The following is a 19,411-nucleotide window of genomic DNA, read 5'->3' as shown; positions in this document are numbered from 1 at the left end:
CAACCTTATTGTAACATTTTATAACTATATTCTGAGAGATAATTTGTAAAAAAAATAAAAAAAAACCCTGTCGCCAAGAAAGCATCTTTCATTTGTTTTTAATCAGGTAATTTGCATACATTAAGGACTTAGTTGCTTTATATAAAGATAAGTCATGTTTTGCTTAATAAATATAAATGTTTCTGGAGCAGGATTTAGTTTGTGTATGCAAAGTCGCACACAGATAATATTGATCACAGACTCACAAATAGAAGAATACATAATGACAACCCAAGTGGATACAAAGATACAGAGTTTTCCCATATTTCCTTTACTCTCAGCAGCTACCCTTCTCAGACTGACACCTGTAAGGATGCTTTTAGTTCCATATTAGAGTTTGCATTCATTTTGTGTGTCACAGGCTGTGCATCTGGGCTTTTCCCTTTACATCAGGAGCTCTGAGTCTGTTGCTCAAGTTTAATATCCACAGAACTCAAAAATCCTGCTTGATCAGATTCTGTAGCTGGAGAGTTACTCAGGTTCAGGTGCCCCCAAAGAGTAGGTCACCTGGGACCTTTTCAGTCAAATTCACAGGGTCTAAATATGGGAGGCCAAATTGAGACATGTGGGGAAAGAAATTGGGAACTCTGCTCATATCTTTTCCACATGCACATTTTCAGAGAAACTTGAACAGAAAATTGGTTTTATTATGAGTATTCACTTTGGAGGCAGACTAGGTTCTTCTGTTTAATCTTTCTTTCTTTCTTTCTTTCTTTCTTTCTTTCTTTCTTTCTTTCTTTCTTTCTTTCTTTCTTTCTTTCTCCCTCCCTCCCTCCCTCCCTCTCTCTCTCTCTCTCTCTCTCTCCCTCTCTCTCCCTCCTAAATTAAGGTTGTTTTTTTTTTTAAAAAAAAATAGTGGCATATGTATTTTAAAGTTAACCTGGAAAAGCAGTGTTTTTCAAACTTGGCAACTTTAGAATGTATGGGTTTCAATGCCCAGATCTGCCCAGCTAGCAAGCTGAAGTTGCTTAGTTGAAGGCCATGTATCTTAAAGTTGCCAGGTTTGAATAACATTGTGTTATAACACCTGATCTTTAATAAACACAATGAGGGTAAAAAAAGAAGATATCTTGGCTCTCTGTCCTTTTTAAGCATTTAATACCTCTGTTGTTTTTTGCAGTCTACTCCATCTCCTTCAGCAGACCTGTTAGGTCTTGGTGCAGCTGCAGTCACAAATTCTGTGCCTGCAGCATCAAGTGGTAGTTTGTTAGTGGATGTATTTTCAGACACTTCTGCAAATCCTGCATTACTTGCTCCTGGTTCCGAGGACAACTTTGCAAGGCATGTGATAAATCAACGCTTCCGTTTCTTGTCTTCTTTTTCCTCCCAGTCTTTACCCAATATAGTTCTTCTGTGTTTCCATGAGGTTACAAAACTGTTTGACACTTGTAAGTATCATTGACTCGCTTTTCCAAGAATAAGATTGGCCAATTTCTATATCCTCCAGATAGTAGGCTGGATTATTGCCATAGACAAAGGATCAGCTCTAAAGTAAACTTGGCACCTTCTGTTGGCATAGGGTAGAGATGGGAAGGCCTGGAAAAAAACTGGAAAAATTGGGTTTGGTTTTTTTTTTTCATTTTTTGTGAACAGCTTTGGGGAAAAAGGGAAAAAATCAGAAAAAAATGGTTTTTTCCCAATTTTTCCAGTTTTTCCCCCCCCAGGTCTTCCCATGGCTCGTATAGAGCTCCTAATTAAGGCAAGTGTTCATTCAGTCCTTTATACCACAAATGTACATTTTCTATATATATGTTATTAACAAGGTTAAATATTTTAATCAGATTACCTACTCTGCTTAGAATAATTTTTCTATAATTGGAAAACATTTTCCCCTCTAGGGTGAAAATTCAATCTGTAATCTATCCATATTTTTTTGTCCTCTATTACTCCTGAGTACGTCTCTATCTGTATTTCAAGATAGACTAGAAGAATGCATATGATTGTTTAAATATAATTTGACTAATGCAGCTATTTCTTTACTTCTAGGTTTGTTTGCAAAAACAATGGGGTCCTGTTTGAGAATCAGTTACTACAGATTGGTCTGAAATCTGAATTTCGACAGAACCTGGGTTAGTTGATAGGTTAAAATGAGCTGAAATTGTGATAATTGCTGTCTTAGATCTGTTTAAAAACATTTAATGTTTTTCAGTTTAAAGATAATTTCTTTATTTCCTAAAGAGTTCCCCATAAACAGTGTTTCCCTTAGAAAGTGAAGATTTTCAGAGATGCCAATTGTATGCTGTCACTTGATGAGTAGAAAGCTTCTGTAACTAATAGTAGTCCTCAATTAACAACAGTAATTGGGACTGGAATTTCTGCCGCTAAGCAATGTGGTCATAAAGAACAATGTTGTATGACCCCATAACTTAGCAATAGTATAATCCCATTGCTGTTGTTTAGCAAGGTCCCTGAGGGTTGTTAAGCAAGGACCTGACATGACTGTGACATAAGAAAAAGTGGGAATCCAGAAGTGTTTGCTTATGAGTGTTGAAACTGCATCTCAGTCAAGCAGATTGGTGGGCGAGAGATACGTGTGGATGGGTCAGCGCTACAGTGTATGGGCAGTAGTGTCGACAGGTGCTGTGGAATCTGAGATCCTCTGGAGAAAAAGCAGCAGGAGCAACTTGCAGGAGTGACTTTGACTTTCTGCTAGCTTCCTCATTGACTTCGCTTGTGGAAAGCCAGCAAGGAAAGGGGTAAATGGTGATCGTGTGATTTCAAGATGCTGCAACCATCTTAATGGCAAGTCAATTATCAAGTGCCCAAATTGCAATCACTTGACTATAGGGATGCTGAACTAGCCCTAACTTTGAGGATTGGTGGTAAGTCCCTGTTCTTCAACACCATTGTAATTTCAAACAGCCACTGGATGGATGTAATCTAAAGTTTACATGTATTTTAAAACTATAATGGTTTCTGTGTTTCCCAAATATACAAATATTTCCCAAATATTAGGCTCAGCTAATCTCATTGTACACATGTTGTGCTCTTGACATAGATAGCATTTGTGTTGAAAACACAAATAACCATTCATTTTTTGCTCAAAACCTCCCTTCACAATTTCACGTGGCACTTTGAAAGCATGATATAAATACATTTTTATGGGTATTTCTTAAAAGTTTTCAGTGGACTTTATCGGTAATGTGGATCATATGATTACGGTATTTTCTTCTTTCTTCTAGGTCGTATGTTCATATTTTACGGAAATAAAACTTCCACACCATTTTTAAATTTTGTTCCAACGTTAATCTGTTCAGACGATCTTCAGTCAAATATCCTTTTGTCACTTACATATACTGCTCAAAAAAAATAAAGGGAACACTTAAACAACACAATGTACTGTATTTAATAGTAGGATGTCTTAGCTTCTGTTGCCTTTATTTTTTTGAGCAGTTTAATTGAGCTATATTATATTCTAGGCCACAAGAATAAGAGTATATGCTACACTTTCATGGATTCCTTGTAGGAAAGTACAATGTTCTCACTGCTTTGTTTGCCTGACATATGGCTATAAAAAGCAAAAAAAAATGTAGGAAAAGAAAAATTTTCAAATTAGCAATATTAGCAATAAGAAACTATATTGTTGAGGTTGTGCTTGTGTAAAAGAAAGTCAGTACAATTTTTATTTAGCAGAGAGCATGATGCAAAGAGATTCAGCTGCTCAAATCTGTCAATAGGTGGGGTGTATAATTAAGGAAAGAGAGGCAATGAAGATGAGAATGTGAGCTGCAGTCAGAAAAGAAAGAGAGCTGAACTGAAATTAAATTGTGGAAGTGCTGAGAATGATCAATCTAACCCAGGCGTGTCAAACTGCCGGCCCACGGGCTGGACGCATCAAGACGAAACTCTGCCCACCCCATTGCCGGCAATGGGGAAAAAGTTCTGAGACGTCGTGCGACATCACATGATGTCACGACTTTGACATGTCTGATCTAACCAATAAGAGAGATAGGCAAAATGTGTGTTTGAGACAAGGAAAGGAGATCTAAGCGCAGAGTCCCTTTCCTAATTATCTCTACATATTTGGGTCAGTAGACGATGAGCAGAAAGCTGGCAGATGCATTTTGACATGAATTTCTAAGTTAAAGACAATAGAGTAAGTGAGATGACAAAAGACCTGGAAGGTAGATAAACCTCTTGTCCCCTCCATAACCAATCCTATTCAGACTTTATCATATACTCTTTTAAAACTTGAACTGTCTCTGGAAATAACTCTTCTAATAACCTCCTAAGCAACCTCTTTGATCCCAAACATACAGTTAAGCTATTTATTTCCCTTCTACCCATCTTAACCTTGCCAAACCTTTATGACCAGATTTAGTCTTTGCAAGGTCCAGCAGAAGAATAACAGAAAACAACCCTGTTTCCTTAACTTATCACGTCTGAATCTGCAGACTAAACCTGTTGATCCCACTGTGGAAGGAGGTGCCCAGGTACAGCAGATTGTAAATATTGAGTGTATATCAGACTTCATGGAAGCACCAGCCTTAAACATTCAGTTCAGGTACGGTTCTTTACATAAAGAACATTGTTTCCCCTTTAAATGCACTTCTAGAGGACTGTCTGCAGTAATCCATTTCCATGAACACAGAAGAGTGTGTTTTGTGACCTTAAAGATTAGTTTATTTATGATGGCATAAACGTTTGTGGCTAGTGCCCTTCAGATATATAAAGCATAATCCTGGGTTTCCTTTTGGGTGGGGGGGTGGCGGGTGAGCAAACATTTGAAAAAAAGAAATGATAGAGAAACAACAAAAAAAAGTAAGTTAACTATATTAGCAGCAGCTATTCACAAAACATGTGATGGTTCTGCCACAGGAATTATTTGAAGGGATTAATGTTGTTATCCTTTATTTCTGCTTCGTACATGGGCAAATTAAACTCTTTGATGAATTTTAGTTGAGCTATTTCATGAGGAAGCAGGCTTGAAATTATTTTGTACAAGAATAGTCTTGAGGCATCTCCACATTCCTCTTACGACTGCTATTTATCACACTGCCATTTGTAAAGTAAGTAGGTACCACTATCTATATCTACTGCCTTTCATTTCCCTCTTAATTTATTACCACCTATGTCCTTCCACTACTGGAATATTCTGTTCACTTTGGATTCTCCTTCATCTCTTGGCGCATAGCCTATGAAATCATCTGCCAGCAGGTGACACCTTGGAAGCACAGAATCTGATTGTTTGGTTTATTTGGTTTATGTTTGATTATTTAGACAGGGCCTGCTAAGAGTCTGTACTCCTTGCATGGTTCATGGATGGACAGGATGGTTGTCCTTCTCCGTGATGGCCTCCTGTTTTGTGGGAAATGTCTTGCCTGGAGATACATGAATTTCACTTTTTATAAGCAAGTGAAAAGCATCCTCTTCCAATGTGCCTTCAGTTGAGATGATTGGGATCATCAAAAGTACTTTGCTTACCATGCAGATTTTAAATTTTGTATTGTGTGCCATCTGTTATTTGGAAGTGGAGAGTTGAGGGTCCAGTTTGGGACTATTACTACTGAGATACTTATTTAAAACTATAATCTGTTTTTTTTAGGGAGGACAGGTAATGATATTATTTTAAAAGGTGTAATTGGGTCAAATGGTTTAAGAGCCATAGCTCATGAAAAAAGGAAAGAGCATTTGGATGGATTGTGTGTGCATCTAGATTGTTTAGATTTTCTCCAAAATTGTCTCCAATGACATTGTCGTTGTCATTTCCAGATATGGAGGAACTTTACAAAATATCTCCGTGAAGCTACCTATCACGTTGAACAAATTTTTCCAGCCTACAGAAATGGCTGCTAATGACTTCTTCCAGAGATGGAAACAACTGAGCAAGTAAAATTATTTTGATCTTGCATCTCCTTAATTACTATATACTATATTACTTTCTCCAGATTGTTACTTGTGTTTTGGTGAATACTGCCACCCAACTTAAATGAAAAGGGGATTACTTTAGATGTAAATTCATGAAGGAGAATATTTGTAGCTCAGGATTGAAATGAGGGATCCTTGGTGCTCTCTGAGCTTGATTGTTTCTTGCAGATATTTCATTACCCAAACTACGTAACGTCATCATGTTGTTGATGAACATGATGATGTTACCTAGTTTGGATAAAGAAACATGTGCAAGAAAACAAACAAGCTCAGAGAGTAGCAAGGATCCCTTGTAAATTCATGAGTTGTTTCTGTAGGAGCCAGATTTGAAACTCAACTTCCTCTTTCTCTGCAAAGCAATTCAGTCCCACCTTTGAGTCTATTTTTTGACTACTTGCCCTAAGTTGTCATTAATTTGGGGAATGATTTGATACATTATCTCTAGAAAGACCCACCATTTTGCAGCCACATGTGTTCCCTTTTCTCACGCAGAGTTCCAACAGGCTACTAGTGGCATAGGTAAAGGTAAAGGTTCCCCCACACATGCGTGCTACTCATTTCCAACTTTAGGGGCTGGTGCTTATCTCCATTTCAAAGCCAAAAAGCCAGCACTTGTCCGAGGACGTCTCCATGGCCATATGGCCGGCATGACTAGACGCCAAAGGCACACGGAATGCTGTTACCTTCCCACTGTAGTGGTCCCTATTTTTCTACTTGCATTTTTACATGCTTTCGAACTGCTAGGTTGGCAGAAGCTGGGACTAGTAACAGGCGCTCACTCTGCTACGCGGCACTCGGGATTCGACCACCAAACTGCCGACCTTCTGATCGACAAGCTCAGTGTCCTAACCCACTGAGCCACCATGTCCCTTACTAGTGGCATACTGCTTTCCAAATTCCTTCTAATCTCATTATTCTTCCTGGAAGATGAGCCCCAAACTGTGGTACTCATTTATGATACAGAGATAAGTCAAACAGAAAGAAGCCTGCTACATTTGAGTGAGACATTTTAGGATAATGTCTGTGCCTGAAATAACAATGTACAAAGCTGTGGTTTACTTTAACTTGATTGGGTATGTCACAGTGATTCACAATAAATTCACACAACTTACTAAAAAAAATCAAACTACATTAAGAATTAGCATCATATGTGAACCCAGCGAATATCTTTTTGGTTTCTAGGATTCCACCCTATCATAAATGTTCTCTGATGTGGCTCTTGTGTGGAATCAGTGTAAGAAAAGGGGTGAAGAGATTTAAATAGATGTTTAAACAGATGCTTTACCAGCCATGTTATTGCAGAAATTCAGAATGTCAATATCAGAACTCACATATTCATCTATAGTTAGGAAACTCATAGATTGTCAGAAGAGAATGCTTCAGTGTATTGTTCTAAGTTTAATATACTGTGGACTATTTTTAGTCCTGTCTTTTAGAGGGCTAAAATTAAATATAGAATTGTTTAATAAATTGCAAGCATTATTATAGCAGAAACTAAACAAATCTAGTCCTTCCACACATCCATTTATTTTTATATCAGCTGAATTACTGGAAAAATTTTGACACTTCTTCCATCTCTCTATCCACATAGAGCAGCCTACCTAAAGGATGCCTGTTTTTGATTCATTGGTTAGCCTATGCAAATCATGTAATGGAACCTAAGGCTCGTTATTTAGAAGAGTGCTATAAACATGCATGTAATACACTGCTACTTCTGTGTGAAATGTGTCCACATTCTGTCATAAACATTTTGCTGCAAAAATATAATAAATACGAGCTGTTAATATCAACTTTTGATGTTCTTCATAGCCCTCAACAAGAAGTACAGAATATCTTTAAAGCAAACCATCCAATGGATGCTGAAATTACAAAGGCAAAAGTAGGTATAACATTTATGTTTCTTCTTGCCTGGATGATTACATTTCACCTTCCAGCACAATTGCTTCTGAGACATCAAAAGTTTATAATAATGGGAAATAAAGCCATTACCATTATTTTTTTAAAAAAACCTGATAATGATAGTGAAGTTAAACTATGAACATAAAAGGTTGCATGTCTATCCTTTTTTAAAATAAATGTCTGGACATTAGGGGACAAAACAGTGTGGAACTCCATTACTTGGTAACTCTATGGCAGGAAATCTTTGTTTCTTACATAAATACCTAGAAACAGCCAAAATTTTGTTCTGTTCTACCAACATAAGTATTTCGGTTCTTCTTAAATTTTGGTATCTTTTTTCCTTTGCCTCTTAAAGGAGTCTGTTTTATTCATTACGAAGCAGAAATTTGTTAGTAAGCTCTGTGTGCTTACCAAAATAAAAAGGTGCTTTTAAAAAAATAAACATAAAGCTAATGAACTGTCAGTTCTTAAAAAGACAGAAGAAATTTGCAAGCTTATTTCTTCATTGGTGGCCTTTTGTTAATCAACAGCTGTTCAGAATAATACAGCACGTTATTTGTGCATTCTGACAATCTTTGAAATGCACCATTCCTTTCCCTATATTTTATTAGCTGATTCTCAGTTATTCTTGTCTCTTTAGTGCCCAAGTCAGCATTATTTATGGCTAAATGTTTTATGATTGATTTGCTAGTTTATTTTACCTGGGAAAGTTGGTTTGGATATTTGATTTTGCCATAACACCATATTTCTTTCTTTAGTCCAAACTTCTGCATTCTCCCTAATATGGAAGGTATCTGAGTCTTAAGTGTGTGTTTACCATTCTTATCAATCTATCACCGGGGTCTTCAAACTAATCACCGGGGTCTTCAAACTTGGCCCTTTTATGACATGCTGGCTGAGGAATTCTGGGAGTTGAAGTCCACAAGTCATAAAAGGGCAAGTCTGAAGATCCCTGATCTATCATATACATTATATATGTCCTCCTCCTTCCTTTCTCTATTTGCATGCTGTTTAATAGCTTTCAATTCAATTAAGTAAAATTAAGTAATTCAGCTTTTAAGAAGATATGTTAAGTAAAATTAAACCCTCTTTTATAGATCATTGGCTTTGGCACAGCTCTGCTGGAAGAAGTGGACCCTAACCCTGCTAACTTTGTAGGTGCTGGCATAATATACACAAAATCAATACAAATTGGATGTTTGATGCGTCTTGAACCCAACCTTCAGGCAGAGGTAATCCATGTTTATTTGATTATCAAACCAAGACTTTCTATCGTATGGAAGACACTTAATTTTTCCCATGTGTACAGTATTTTTACACAAATCTTTTCTTTAGAAAATCTACTGTTTTTTTATTACATTAGTGATGAGTATTCTTTCTCCTTTTGTTCACCAAATGAAGACATTGTGCTTCATTGAAGATTGTGCTCTAACAATATACGTGCTGAGTGGTATCAACTAAGACAACGCATACATACTTTTTATAGGTCTTCCAATACTAGCTTTGCCTTGTATTCACTGTACAGCCTATATAGAGAATTGAGTTTCTGCAAAGTTACATTCAGAGTGTTATATAATATTAATCAGGAAGGTCAGTTGCATTGGGATGGAGCACCGTTTTACACAGGTTTTGTTTTGCTCTTTTGTGCGGTTGCTTTCCATTCCATTTATCTTGTGTCTGCCAGGAAATAAACTATGTTTTCGGCCAAAATGTATGGGCCACTTATGATACATTGTTTAGATGTTGTTTGAGGTTTTGCATAACAGTCAGATTTTTTGTGGTAGGAGCAGAGGAGGCAGGAAAAGATTGCTGAGTGAGGAAGAAATCTTAATATGGGATTCTCTGCTAAAGCAGGGCTATGCAACATCTTTAAGTCAGTGAGCGTATTTGGAATTTTGGAAGCAATTTATAGGTACCGTATTGTACTTCCACAGAGTGGCTGTGATGCCCGTTTACCAGAAGGCAATGCTTCTCCTCTCTATCAATGCTCTATATTACCCATTTCTATTTTTTTCTGGACATACAACTGCCAGTCACTTCTATTTTCTAAGAATACCTAGAGGTTCTAAGAATATAAGTAAAGAGAAAGCTTCATAATGATGCTTAATTCTACAACTCAGATCATTTTATTTTATTCTAAATACATGCAATCCCATTGATTACTATTGAACTCTTTTATTTAAAAAATAGCTTCTTTTCTCTTTAAGCTAAAAATGTTCTTCAGAAGTTCAGACTAGGTAGGTTGGCCTCCACCGCAGTCCTTTTTTAAAAAAAATCTTAGACATCACCTTATGATTCTAAAACGTCTACAATTGTTACAGAAAACACTGATAAGCAAGGTAGGAATTTTGACGGTTTTAAAATTCTTCATAAAAGTTAATTTTTTAATTATTTTTTTCAGATGTACCGACTAACACTACGAACAAGTAAAGAAACAGTCTCACGAAGATTATGTGAATTGTTGTCCGAACAGTTCTGAATCTAAACTCAAGACCAGCTTTGATTCTTTATTTCTGCCTGTTTTCTTGTCCTGCTCCAGGAATGTCCTGTGCACCAGTGTCTGCATAAATAACTGCCATCACATTCACATTCCTGCCTTAAAGGACCTGTCCCTCTTATGTGAATAAAAGATATATGTAATGTAAAGTTACCTAAATGTGAAAATATTTCTGGCACAAGGAAGCCAGGAGGCATTGTGTTTGTCACCTCAACTATTTCAGGCATTTTGTCAGAAGTTGGTTTCATGATGACTTACTTTGATTAACAATTATCTAAATGAAAGGTGCCCCCCCCAAATTCCAATGTAAGTTGGAAATAACATTGTGGTTTCTTTTCCTATCCCTGTGTTGCAGTAATCAGTAAAGTTCTGTTTGATGAGACTGCAGTAGCCATCTTGCTGCTGGGCTCTTTGTCAATCTTAGATGGATCAACTTTTGAGAATGTCCAAAATGCATTAACTTTGTGTGATGGGAATCCAGGACTGTTGTAATGAATCTCACAAGTGTTGCTTTTTCACAATAGGCTATGGGCATTGACCTTGAGTACAGTACATAGAGGCATTAGGATATTATTTCCCCCTACCTCAACCAATTTGTTTTAAACAGCTTTAATTCACCCTTTCATTTCCTCCAAATTATGAATTACCAAAGAGTAAATATCAAACGCTGAAATAAAAAGTCAGAATGATTAGATTCACTATTTCTACAGAACTCTAGGTTAATCCATTGTTCACTTGGATTGTAATTTTTTTTTTAAAAAAATCACATGGAGCTACACTAAAAAATTCTCAGAGAATCTATGTTTCTATATTCTCCTGCCCTGGCTTGTTATTGATAGGGTGGGTCACACAGATACAGACATCTAGTATATTCAGGTCCTAAGTAAATCATTAGCTTTTGAAAGTATAATGGCCTGATAATTGCTTTTTTAACATCACAAAGTTGGGTGCATTATTTTCAAAATGTCTAGCAATGATATGGTGTACTTGGCATGAGATATGCATTTGTAATATATTATAGAAATTAAGTCTGACATCCTTTTCAGCAAGTAGAAATAAGTTTTAATCACACTTCTCTGAAAGGATTACAAAATGGTTATCATGGTCACTCAGTAAAACAAGAAAAAATAAGCAATGGTGTCTCTATTACAATAAATGTCCTTGGGAGTTTAATCAGTTCTTTTTTTTTAAGATAAAAATTGCATGTCTGGCTTACAGAACAGTTATCCAGATTCCTCTGAGTACTGACTTGTTGGTTTTTTGCAAACTTCTTTAGGTAAATTTGTTGGGCTCCACTGAATTAGCACATTTTGATAAATGAAATGGAATTAATTTGGTGATGTAATAAAACTAGGATACCTTCCTAAGAGTGGTCAGATTAATGCGTTCTCATTTTTCACATGGAACTGGAAGCCATTAAAACAAGGGATAATTAGAAGCTTGTCATATAACATATTAAGAAGGTCTGCCATTTAACTGTTAAAGAGAGATCTGAAGGCACTGTGGTTGCACTTATTTAATACCATGGCAAATACCACAGTGGTTATCACTGTATGTGATTTATCCATAAAAAGATGAAGATTTCAAATCACTTGTTCATATAATTTGTGCTTCCCTAATGACGAACAGAGAGTTGAAGTACTGGCATATACAATTTATCTTTATTGGGAAAAGTTACTTGATTACCAAAGTTATATATTCTCTTTATGAATCAGAAATAACACATTTTGTGGCTAAAACAGTATTAGTAAACCAAGTGCAGTATTTGTTATTGACATGTGAAAGATTCCTCAACTGGAAGATAAAATGCTGTAAACCTAGGTCTTCACTCTGGTATCTATGTATAACCATTTCAGTATATAAAAAGTGAATTTTCAGCTTATATGGTCAACTTTCATTATAAGTGTATGAATCTGAAAGTACATAAATCTAATCATGTTAACTTTAGCAGAAAAAAATAAATGGCTAGAAGACTAAAATTGTTTCCTCATTCTCAGTTTTAAGAACTTTCAATGTGTCTATTTTTTAAAAAAGAAATATCTTTTCACAACAAAGTGAAACCATAGCTGTCTGTTCTTTAGTTAGAGCTGGTCTTCATACCCATTGAGTTCTCCCCAAGAATCTTGGATGTGGTATGGTGCATGAGTATCATTATTATGGTTGGTCACAACGATATTTAAACTGGATTTCACATTTTTATCCACCTATTGAGTCCTTCCCAAGGATCTGGGAAAGGCAGGTATTTGATGGTGTTAAAAGTATCATTACAGTATGTAAGCAGTTCCAAGTAAAGCTGCCTTTTGCAATTGACTGATGGTGATTTTGTCAATGCTAATGGTGGTACTTCAGAGTCAAGGTGATATTACTTTTGATACTATCTTTGCTTTCTTTTCCCACAATTCTACTACTACTATTTGTAAGTCTTCATATTTTATAATGTTCTCCAGTTCTTTCTCTTCCCTTTTGCTGTCTTTAGGTATGCCCACTCTCCAGACTTTGTTTTGCCTTATCAAGCATTTTTAAGTCTGGATTTTCATGTGACAGGTGCTTGTTTGTTTGAATTCTGAAGCACTTTAGCTTCATTTTCTATTACAGGTAGTCCTCAAGTTATGATGGTAATGGAGTCTGCCCATTATAGTTGCAATTCATCATGGTCATTAAACGAAGCACCACTTTCCACCCCTTGGGGTCCTCACAGGCTTTGGGTTGGCTCTCCCCCCCAATACTTTGTCTCCTCAGGCTTTTGATCTACTCCCAACCTAGCCACTCAGCCACCCAAGGGAGCTGTAGGCCGGCTCAAAGGCTAGTGGGGCACGAGAAACTGTTGCAGCTTGCAAGACTCAATCTGCTCAGCCAGCTCCAGGACACAGTAACATCTTGTTTACCTTTTGGTTTCTGATAGAGAGGTCCAGTTGATGGAGGCTCAGCTTTCCTACAGAGGCAGCCTTGTGCCATTCATCATTTGCTCACGTATGCAAAGATGAACCAAGTCACTAAACTCTGGTACATACTTCTGTTTTGGAAGCATGCACGCTCAGCTTATCACAGTATAGCTCTCAGTCATCACAATTGGGACCAGTATCTTGATCGTTCAGCAGTTCAATTGTTAAGTGAAACCAGAACTGTGCTTAACGATACTACTTCAACTTTACTTCTCTACACAGACCTGCAATTGCAGAGGATTAGCCATAAACTCATTTTTTTCATCACAGTCTTAATTGTGAATGGTTGCTAAAGGACTACCTGTTAATTCTTCTTGGGAACTGATCCCGACTCAGAATTCATTTTTTAGAGGAATCCAGACCAAAATTTATCTCACATTTTAGGTAGTTGCGTGCTAGTTGTTTCCGACTCTAGGGGCCGCTGCTCATCTCCGTTTCAAAGCCAAAGAGCCAGTGCTTGTCCGAGGACGTCTCCGTGGTCATGTGGCCGGCATGACTAGACGCCAAAGGCTCACGGAATGCTGTTACCTTCCCACCGTAGCGGTCCCTATTTTTCTACTTGCATTTTTACGGGCTTTCGAACTGCTAGGTTGGCAGAAGCTGGGACGAGTATCAGGCACTCACTCTGTTATGCAGCACTCGGGATTCGACCCGTCAAACTGCCGATCTTCTCTGATCGACAAGCTCAGTGTCCTAACCCACTGAACCACCGTGTCCCCATGTTTTACCATATATTTAATCTGCCCAAATAGGTCCTCTTCAGTAGCTTACCAGGTAGGGAGAAGTAAGAAAAGTACATTCTCCTTATTCTTTGGTTTTACTTGTCATTAATTTCAGCCTCATCCAATGGCAAAGATGCATTGCTTTTTTCTTTTTTACAAATTATCTTAATATAACATAATACAGATCTTGGTCAACCTTGAAAGAAATAAAGTGGGAATTTAGGCTTGGTTTCATAGTGTTAGGAACATGCTAAGAAACTGATTGCTTTCAACTAACTAATATGAACATAATTTCATGTATTATTGCCTTTATAGAAAGAACATGGCTTATGCCTTCAACTCACATCTTCCATTTGATTAATGATATTGTTTTAATATGTTCCTATCCAATTGGCTTTCCACAGTGTACTCCCATGGGCTGCTTTTGTACATGGACAGTACATGACCTTCCATAATCAAGCTGTTTCTGATAATTTCATCCAGAAATTCCTGCTATGGATTTTTTTCAAAAATACTCCATTCAATTCAGTTCCATTCTATTCCATTTCAAATTGTTTTGGCCCTCTTCTAAAGAGGTAATATTTGATTTCCACAAATGATACTAAATTCAATTATAGTAGCTGAATATCCTCAATTATTTTAATATGTGTTTACTTGCTGGGAGGAAAGTGTTGGTTTTTTACTTCCGTAAGTCTGCTCTAACGATATGAGGCTCTGTATCGTGAAAGATTCCATTTTGATAAACACAAAAATGAGCATTTGAAGAATGAATTTGCCATTAGATTATAGGATTAGGAAGATCTCTGAGTTATTCACCATTGAAACTAAAAAGCCAGCTAATATCTTTATTAAAACAGTCAAATTATTTTACACAAGTAGGTAGACATTAATTTGATGAAAGCCTTATATATAAGGCAAAATTCATTTATTTTGCTATCTCCCAAATAATAATTTAACATAATTTTTTATCAGCACTGCTCTTAAAAGAGTAGCTGCCTTTTCAGTGTTTGGACAAATTGATATAAACAAAGGGACTCTAATTCCAGACTTCAGGTATAATGTAAATAGCAACTAATGGTTTAAATATTACTTCATGTTTGATCCTGGTGAATTTGGCTAGTGTGCACATTCCTCAGATTTGCATACACATTCTCCAAATACAAGGATATGTGTAAAAAGTGATTCACTTGGGTTGTTTGGATTGGGGCACGGCAACTCTATTTCCTTCTTGTAGAAAGTTTTTGGCACGCAGCACTCACATTGTTTTTCTATCCTTGCATTCCTCTGCCTGTGAATAAGAAAAGCCTTATTTTAGATAAGGTATATATGTGTACCAAGTTACTTATTTTAAAAATACAGAAAATGTTTTCTTGGATATTGTAAATGTAAGAAATGATTAATAATTAACATCAATACTATTGACTAAGTAGCTCAACAGGAAAATAATTGGATATAGAGCAAATTGTACCACTTTCTGTACATGAAGACACCCTAAACTTAGGAAGTGCATCATTATGAGGTACGTATGTTTGTTTGTGTGTGTATCCTTATGTAAGAGATGGTAGCCCTTTGAAAAACGTCTAAAAAGGCCTCTAAAAGTTTTAATCAATCATTATGAGAGGGAAACATACTTTTAAATTTTTCTGAGTACTGTGTGGAATATCACACCTGCTTATAACACATTCATACTATTTCATTCCAGTGATCCAGCCAGCTTTTTAAACTTAACTAAACAATACTACACCAAATTACACTATACAAGGTGTCCCCAACCTCTGGGCCATGGCACACTACCGGGCTGTGGCCTACTTGGCATTGGGCCACACAAGTGGTGGGCTGGCAAGCACAAGTTCAGCTGCCTGTGCAAGCGCACAAACCCACCACTTGCGTGGCCCAGTTCCCCTCTCTCCCTCTCCCAGCTGGGCCACCAAGCTGCAAAGGTTGGGGACCGCTGCACTATACTATAGGTGGTCCTCCTTTAATGACCACTCATTCAGTGACTGTTTGGACTTATGACAGCAATGAATGAGTAGTGCTTATGACTAATTCTTGTACTTAGAGGGTGATCATGATCCAGAAGATGAGCACTTGGCTTGCAGTCATGACATTGCAGTGCCCTACAGTGATGTGATCACCTTTTACAACCTTCACTGCTGGCTTCCAACAAGCAATGTCAATGGGGAAGCCAGCAGGTGGTTGCCAATGGTGATCCTGTGACCTTGCACTTAACAATGTGTGATTCATGTAATGATGGCCACCAGAAGTGCTGGAGCTCCCATCACTAAGCAGTGTGATCTTACGATACCGCGCTTTACAACAGTATTGTTAAGTGAAGATTAGCTGCATGTGAAACTACTAAACTACAGGAACTTTAGGAAAGGTATGTTCAGATTATAGGTGAGGATTAAGCTCTTCTTTAATTGATCTTTCATTATAGATAAGTAAAAATAATCTGCCACTCATATATAAGTTATAACTGGAAAAAATAAATTGAAGCATTGTACTGATACAACTTCAAATCAAGTAGTAGGCTTTACGGTTGCTGGAAAATATGCAATATTATCTTATTTACCTTGTTAATGATGGACACATGCCTTCACAGCGGGTTAATGTAATATTTGCAACACAACTCCCATAAATCACTTGGTCTTCATATTCAACAGGATGACATCTGGCTGTAAAACATTAAAAACAGTAGTTAATGTAAATGTAAGAACTCTGTCTCCTTTTGGCATTAATATGATTTGGGCTTATTTTTTACTACAAAGAGCTATTGCCCAGAGGGCTAATACACAACACAGCACAGAACATAGTAAGTGCTAGATGTTATTACTGTTAATCTTTGATTTAAACAATATGGTAATATATTAATAAATGCAGCTGTTATTGCTAAAGATCACATAGCATATTTAACACAATGTTGAAAAACAATATAATTATTTGGCTTTAATAATTGTGAGAATTGGTCACAAAATATGAGTGATAGCTTTCTTTGCAAAACTATACTATTTTAGATAAAGGTAAAAGTTTCCTGTCCAGTCATGTCCCACTCTAGGGAGCAGTTTTCATCTCCGTTTCTTAGCCAAGGAGCCAGCATTGTCCAAAGAAACTTCCATGGTCATGTGGCCAGCATGACTATACACCGAGGTGCATGGAAGGCTGTTACCTTTCCACTAAAGTGGTACCTATTTATCTACTTGCATTTGCATGCTTTCAAACTGCTAGTTGGGCAGGAGCTGGGGATGAACAGGAGCTCATCTTATCACATGGTACTTAAGTCTTGAACTTCCAAACTTCCATTCAACAGGCCCAGCATCTTAACCGCTAGGCCATACATGCCCATACTGTTTTATTGGGCAGTAACATATCTCAGATCCATATAAATTAGTAATATTAAGAATTATAAAATAGATGAAAAAGTTCAACTCTACAACTTGTTCAATGTTGAAGTTAAAAAAAAACTTTATTGAGTTGAAATTTGAGTACGTAGGCCCATGTTTACTGTATTTTCCTTGCAAGCACTATTTCATATGCCAAAATCAAGTATTAGTTGACTGAAGCCCCAGAAAATAGTCATTTAAACCCATTTATTTGCGTTCAACCTACCTGGGCTTGTTGGGCTTGGAGGAATGGTTGTAATATTTGGAACAGAAACTGAAAAACAAAAACAAATCCAAGATTTGAAATTGTACCCAGAGTCAACCATACATCACAAATCTTTAGACAAACTTGAAATCACATACTGCTGGTCATCAATCTGCTTATTTTTCCCAAAAGGCCAGTTCTGCTAAACACAACATTATTTTCTTGGGAGAAAGAACTTGTTTTGGTATATTGATTTATTTATTGGCCCACAATTGAACGCTGGCTCCATTTCATGGAAGATGATCATTCTGTATGAAATAATTTCAAATTATGTAATGTAAAGAGATCTTCGTTTTTACAGACAAATTCCTTCCTACATGTACCCACCCATTCCCATGGTAGCTTACACATTAGGTTTGGAAAGTTCCTCAGCCACCAGTACATATTAAAATGGAAGGATGTACTGATGGGTGGTATCAATTCCTCAAGTAGTCTTTGACTTGGAGCAGTAATGGAGCCCAGAATTTCTGTTGTAAGTCATGACATTTGAGGCACCCATGTGATCAGACCTGATTTTATGACTTTTTTTGCAATGATGAAGTGAACTCCGCAATACTTAAGCAAACCCATACATTTATTTGGGTACCTCTTGCCATAAACCTGCTGAAGACACCAGAAAATGGCAAAAAAAATGTGATCAAATGACTGTGGGACGCTGCAACTGACCATAAAGGGAGCTGGTTGCCAAACACCAGAAACGTATTCATGTGTGCAGTCATCAGAATTCCAGAATCGGGTAGTTAAGGACTGTAACTTTGGGGCAGTCCATCATAACTTTGAACAGTCATAGGCAGCCAGTCATTAAGTGAGGATTACAGATATGTAGGGATGGATATAGTCCTATTCAGTGCTTTTTTTGTAAAAGAAAAAGGTGCCGGAACTCACACATGTCATACAACCCACCTTGCCCTACCCTACAAGGTTCCATCCAAAAAAGGTGCCGGAACTCCGTTCTGAGCGTTCTATGAGAAAAAAAGCCCTGGTCCTATGAAAGTGATTGTTATTTGTTTGCTTAATTTGTTACTCAGAAAACTCACTCTATACAGGAAAACCAGAACTCTACTGAGATTGACTGCCACGTGTAACAGAATTTTGCAAATCTGTTGATGCTTCTCTTTCCATCCTTCTTATACCTCAGCAAGTCAAGAAGTCTATTCTTAATATTATTTCTTTCCAGGATTTAAGGAATGTTTCTGTCATCTTTGTTTACCAAACATTTTGTGAATATTTGCCTCAAGGCTGTCTCCTTGGCACTCTGCACCTCCAAAAAGGGAAGGAGTCATTTGATAGTTCAAGTCTCTTTGGAGATTATAAAACTTTAGATAGTATAAAAGCCCAGAGTTGTTCTGGGATGGATGGCAAATAAATTCAACAAACAAACAAACGCTATGGGAATTATAACCTTTGGCAGCCACCACAGAGGACGTTTTATGAAAGCAAACCCACAGACGTTTTTTCTGGAACTCAAACCTAATCTGGACAAATAGTTTCTGAGATGGGGAAGCACTTCTGGTGATATGTAAATTAGGGAAGTTTTAATTAAGAAATTGAATGATGAAAAAATTGTAAAACTGCATTTGATTCTGTATGCCTGAGACTCTTGATAAAAAAAAAGAACAAATAGCCTTGGAGATGCTTTCCAAATCACAATGCAATGTGAGCCATGGAAGTGTATATGTTATCTCTTTAATTCTTATATTCTTATATTTTTCTTTCCTATCACTAATAGGAATACTACCACCAAACGTTTGGTAGCATATATTTTGAGGGTGTATAAAGATAAAAATGAAGAAGCACTC

At 37.0% G+C, this 19,411-nt stretch overlaps 1 protein-coding gene across 4 annotated transcripts in view; it reads left to right on the top strand.

Annotated features, from left to right (window-relative positions):
• AP2A2 (adaptor related protein complex 2 subunit alpha 2) overlaps positions 1–10,690 on the top strand; it is a 65,059-nt gene extending 54,369 nt beyond the window's left edge. For all 4 annotated transcript variants that reach the window (XM_083375119.1, XM_083375118.1, XM_083375117.1 and 1 more), the window contains 8 exons: positions 1,160–1,320; positions 2,026–2,108; positions 3,222–3,311; positions 4,420–4,543; positions 5,752–5,868; positions 7,717–7,786; positions 8,904–9,038; positions 10,208–10,690. In XM_083375119.1, coding sequence (XP_083231245.1) covers positions 1,160–1,320; positions 2,026–2,108; positions 3,222–3,311; positions 4,420–4,543; positions 5,752–5,868; positions 7,717–7,786; positions 8,904–9,038; positions 10,208–10,285 — 858 coding nt within the window. In that variant the 3' untranslated portion in view covers positions 10,286–10,690. The remainder of the gene's footprint in view (positions 1–1,159; positions 1,321–2,025; positions 2,109–3,221; positions 3,312–4,419; positions 4,544–5,751; positions 5,869–7,716; positions 7,787–8,903; positions 9,039–10,207) is intronic.
• Positions 10,691–19,411: the final 8,721 nt, after the last annotated feature.

This window comes from Vipera ursinii (genome assembly GCF_947247035.1).
Source record: "Vipera ursinii genome assembly, chromosome: 1".
Taxonomy (NCBI): domain Eukaryota; kingdom Metazoa; phylum Chordata; class Lepidosauria; order Squamata; family Viperidae; genus Vipera; species Vipera ursinii.
The sequence above is the reverse complement of the archived record's forward strand: the minus strand, read 5'-3'. Positions and strand labels throughout refer to the sequence as shown.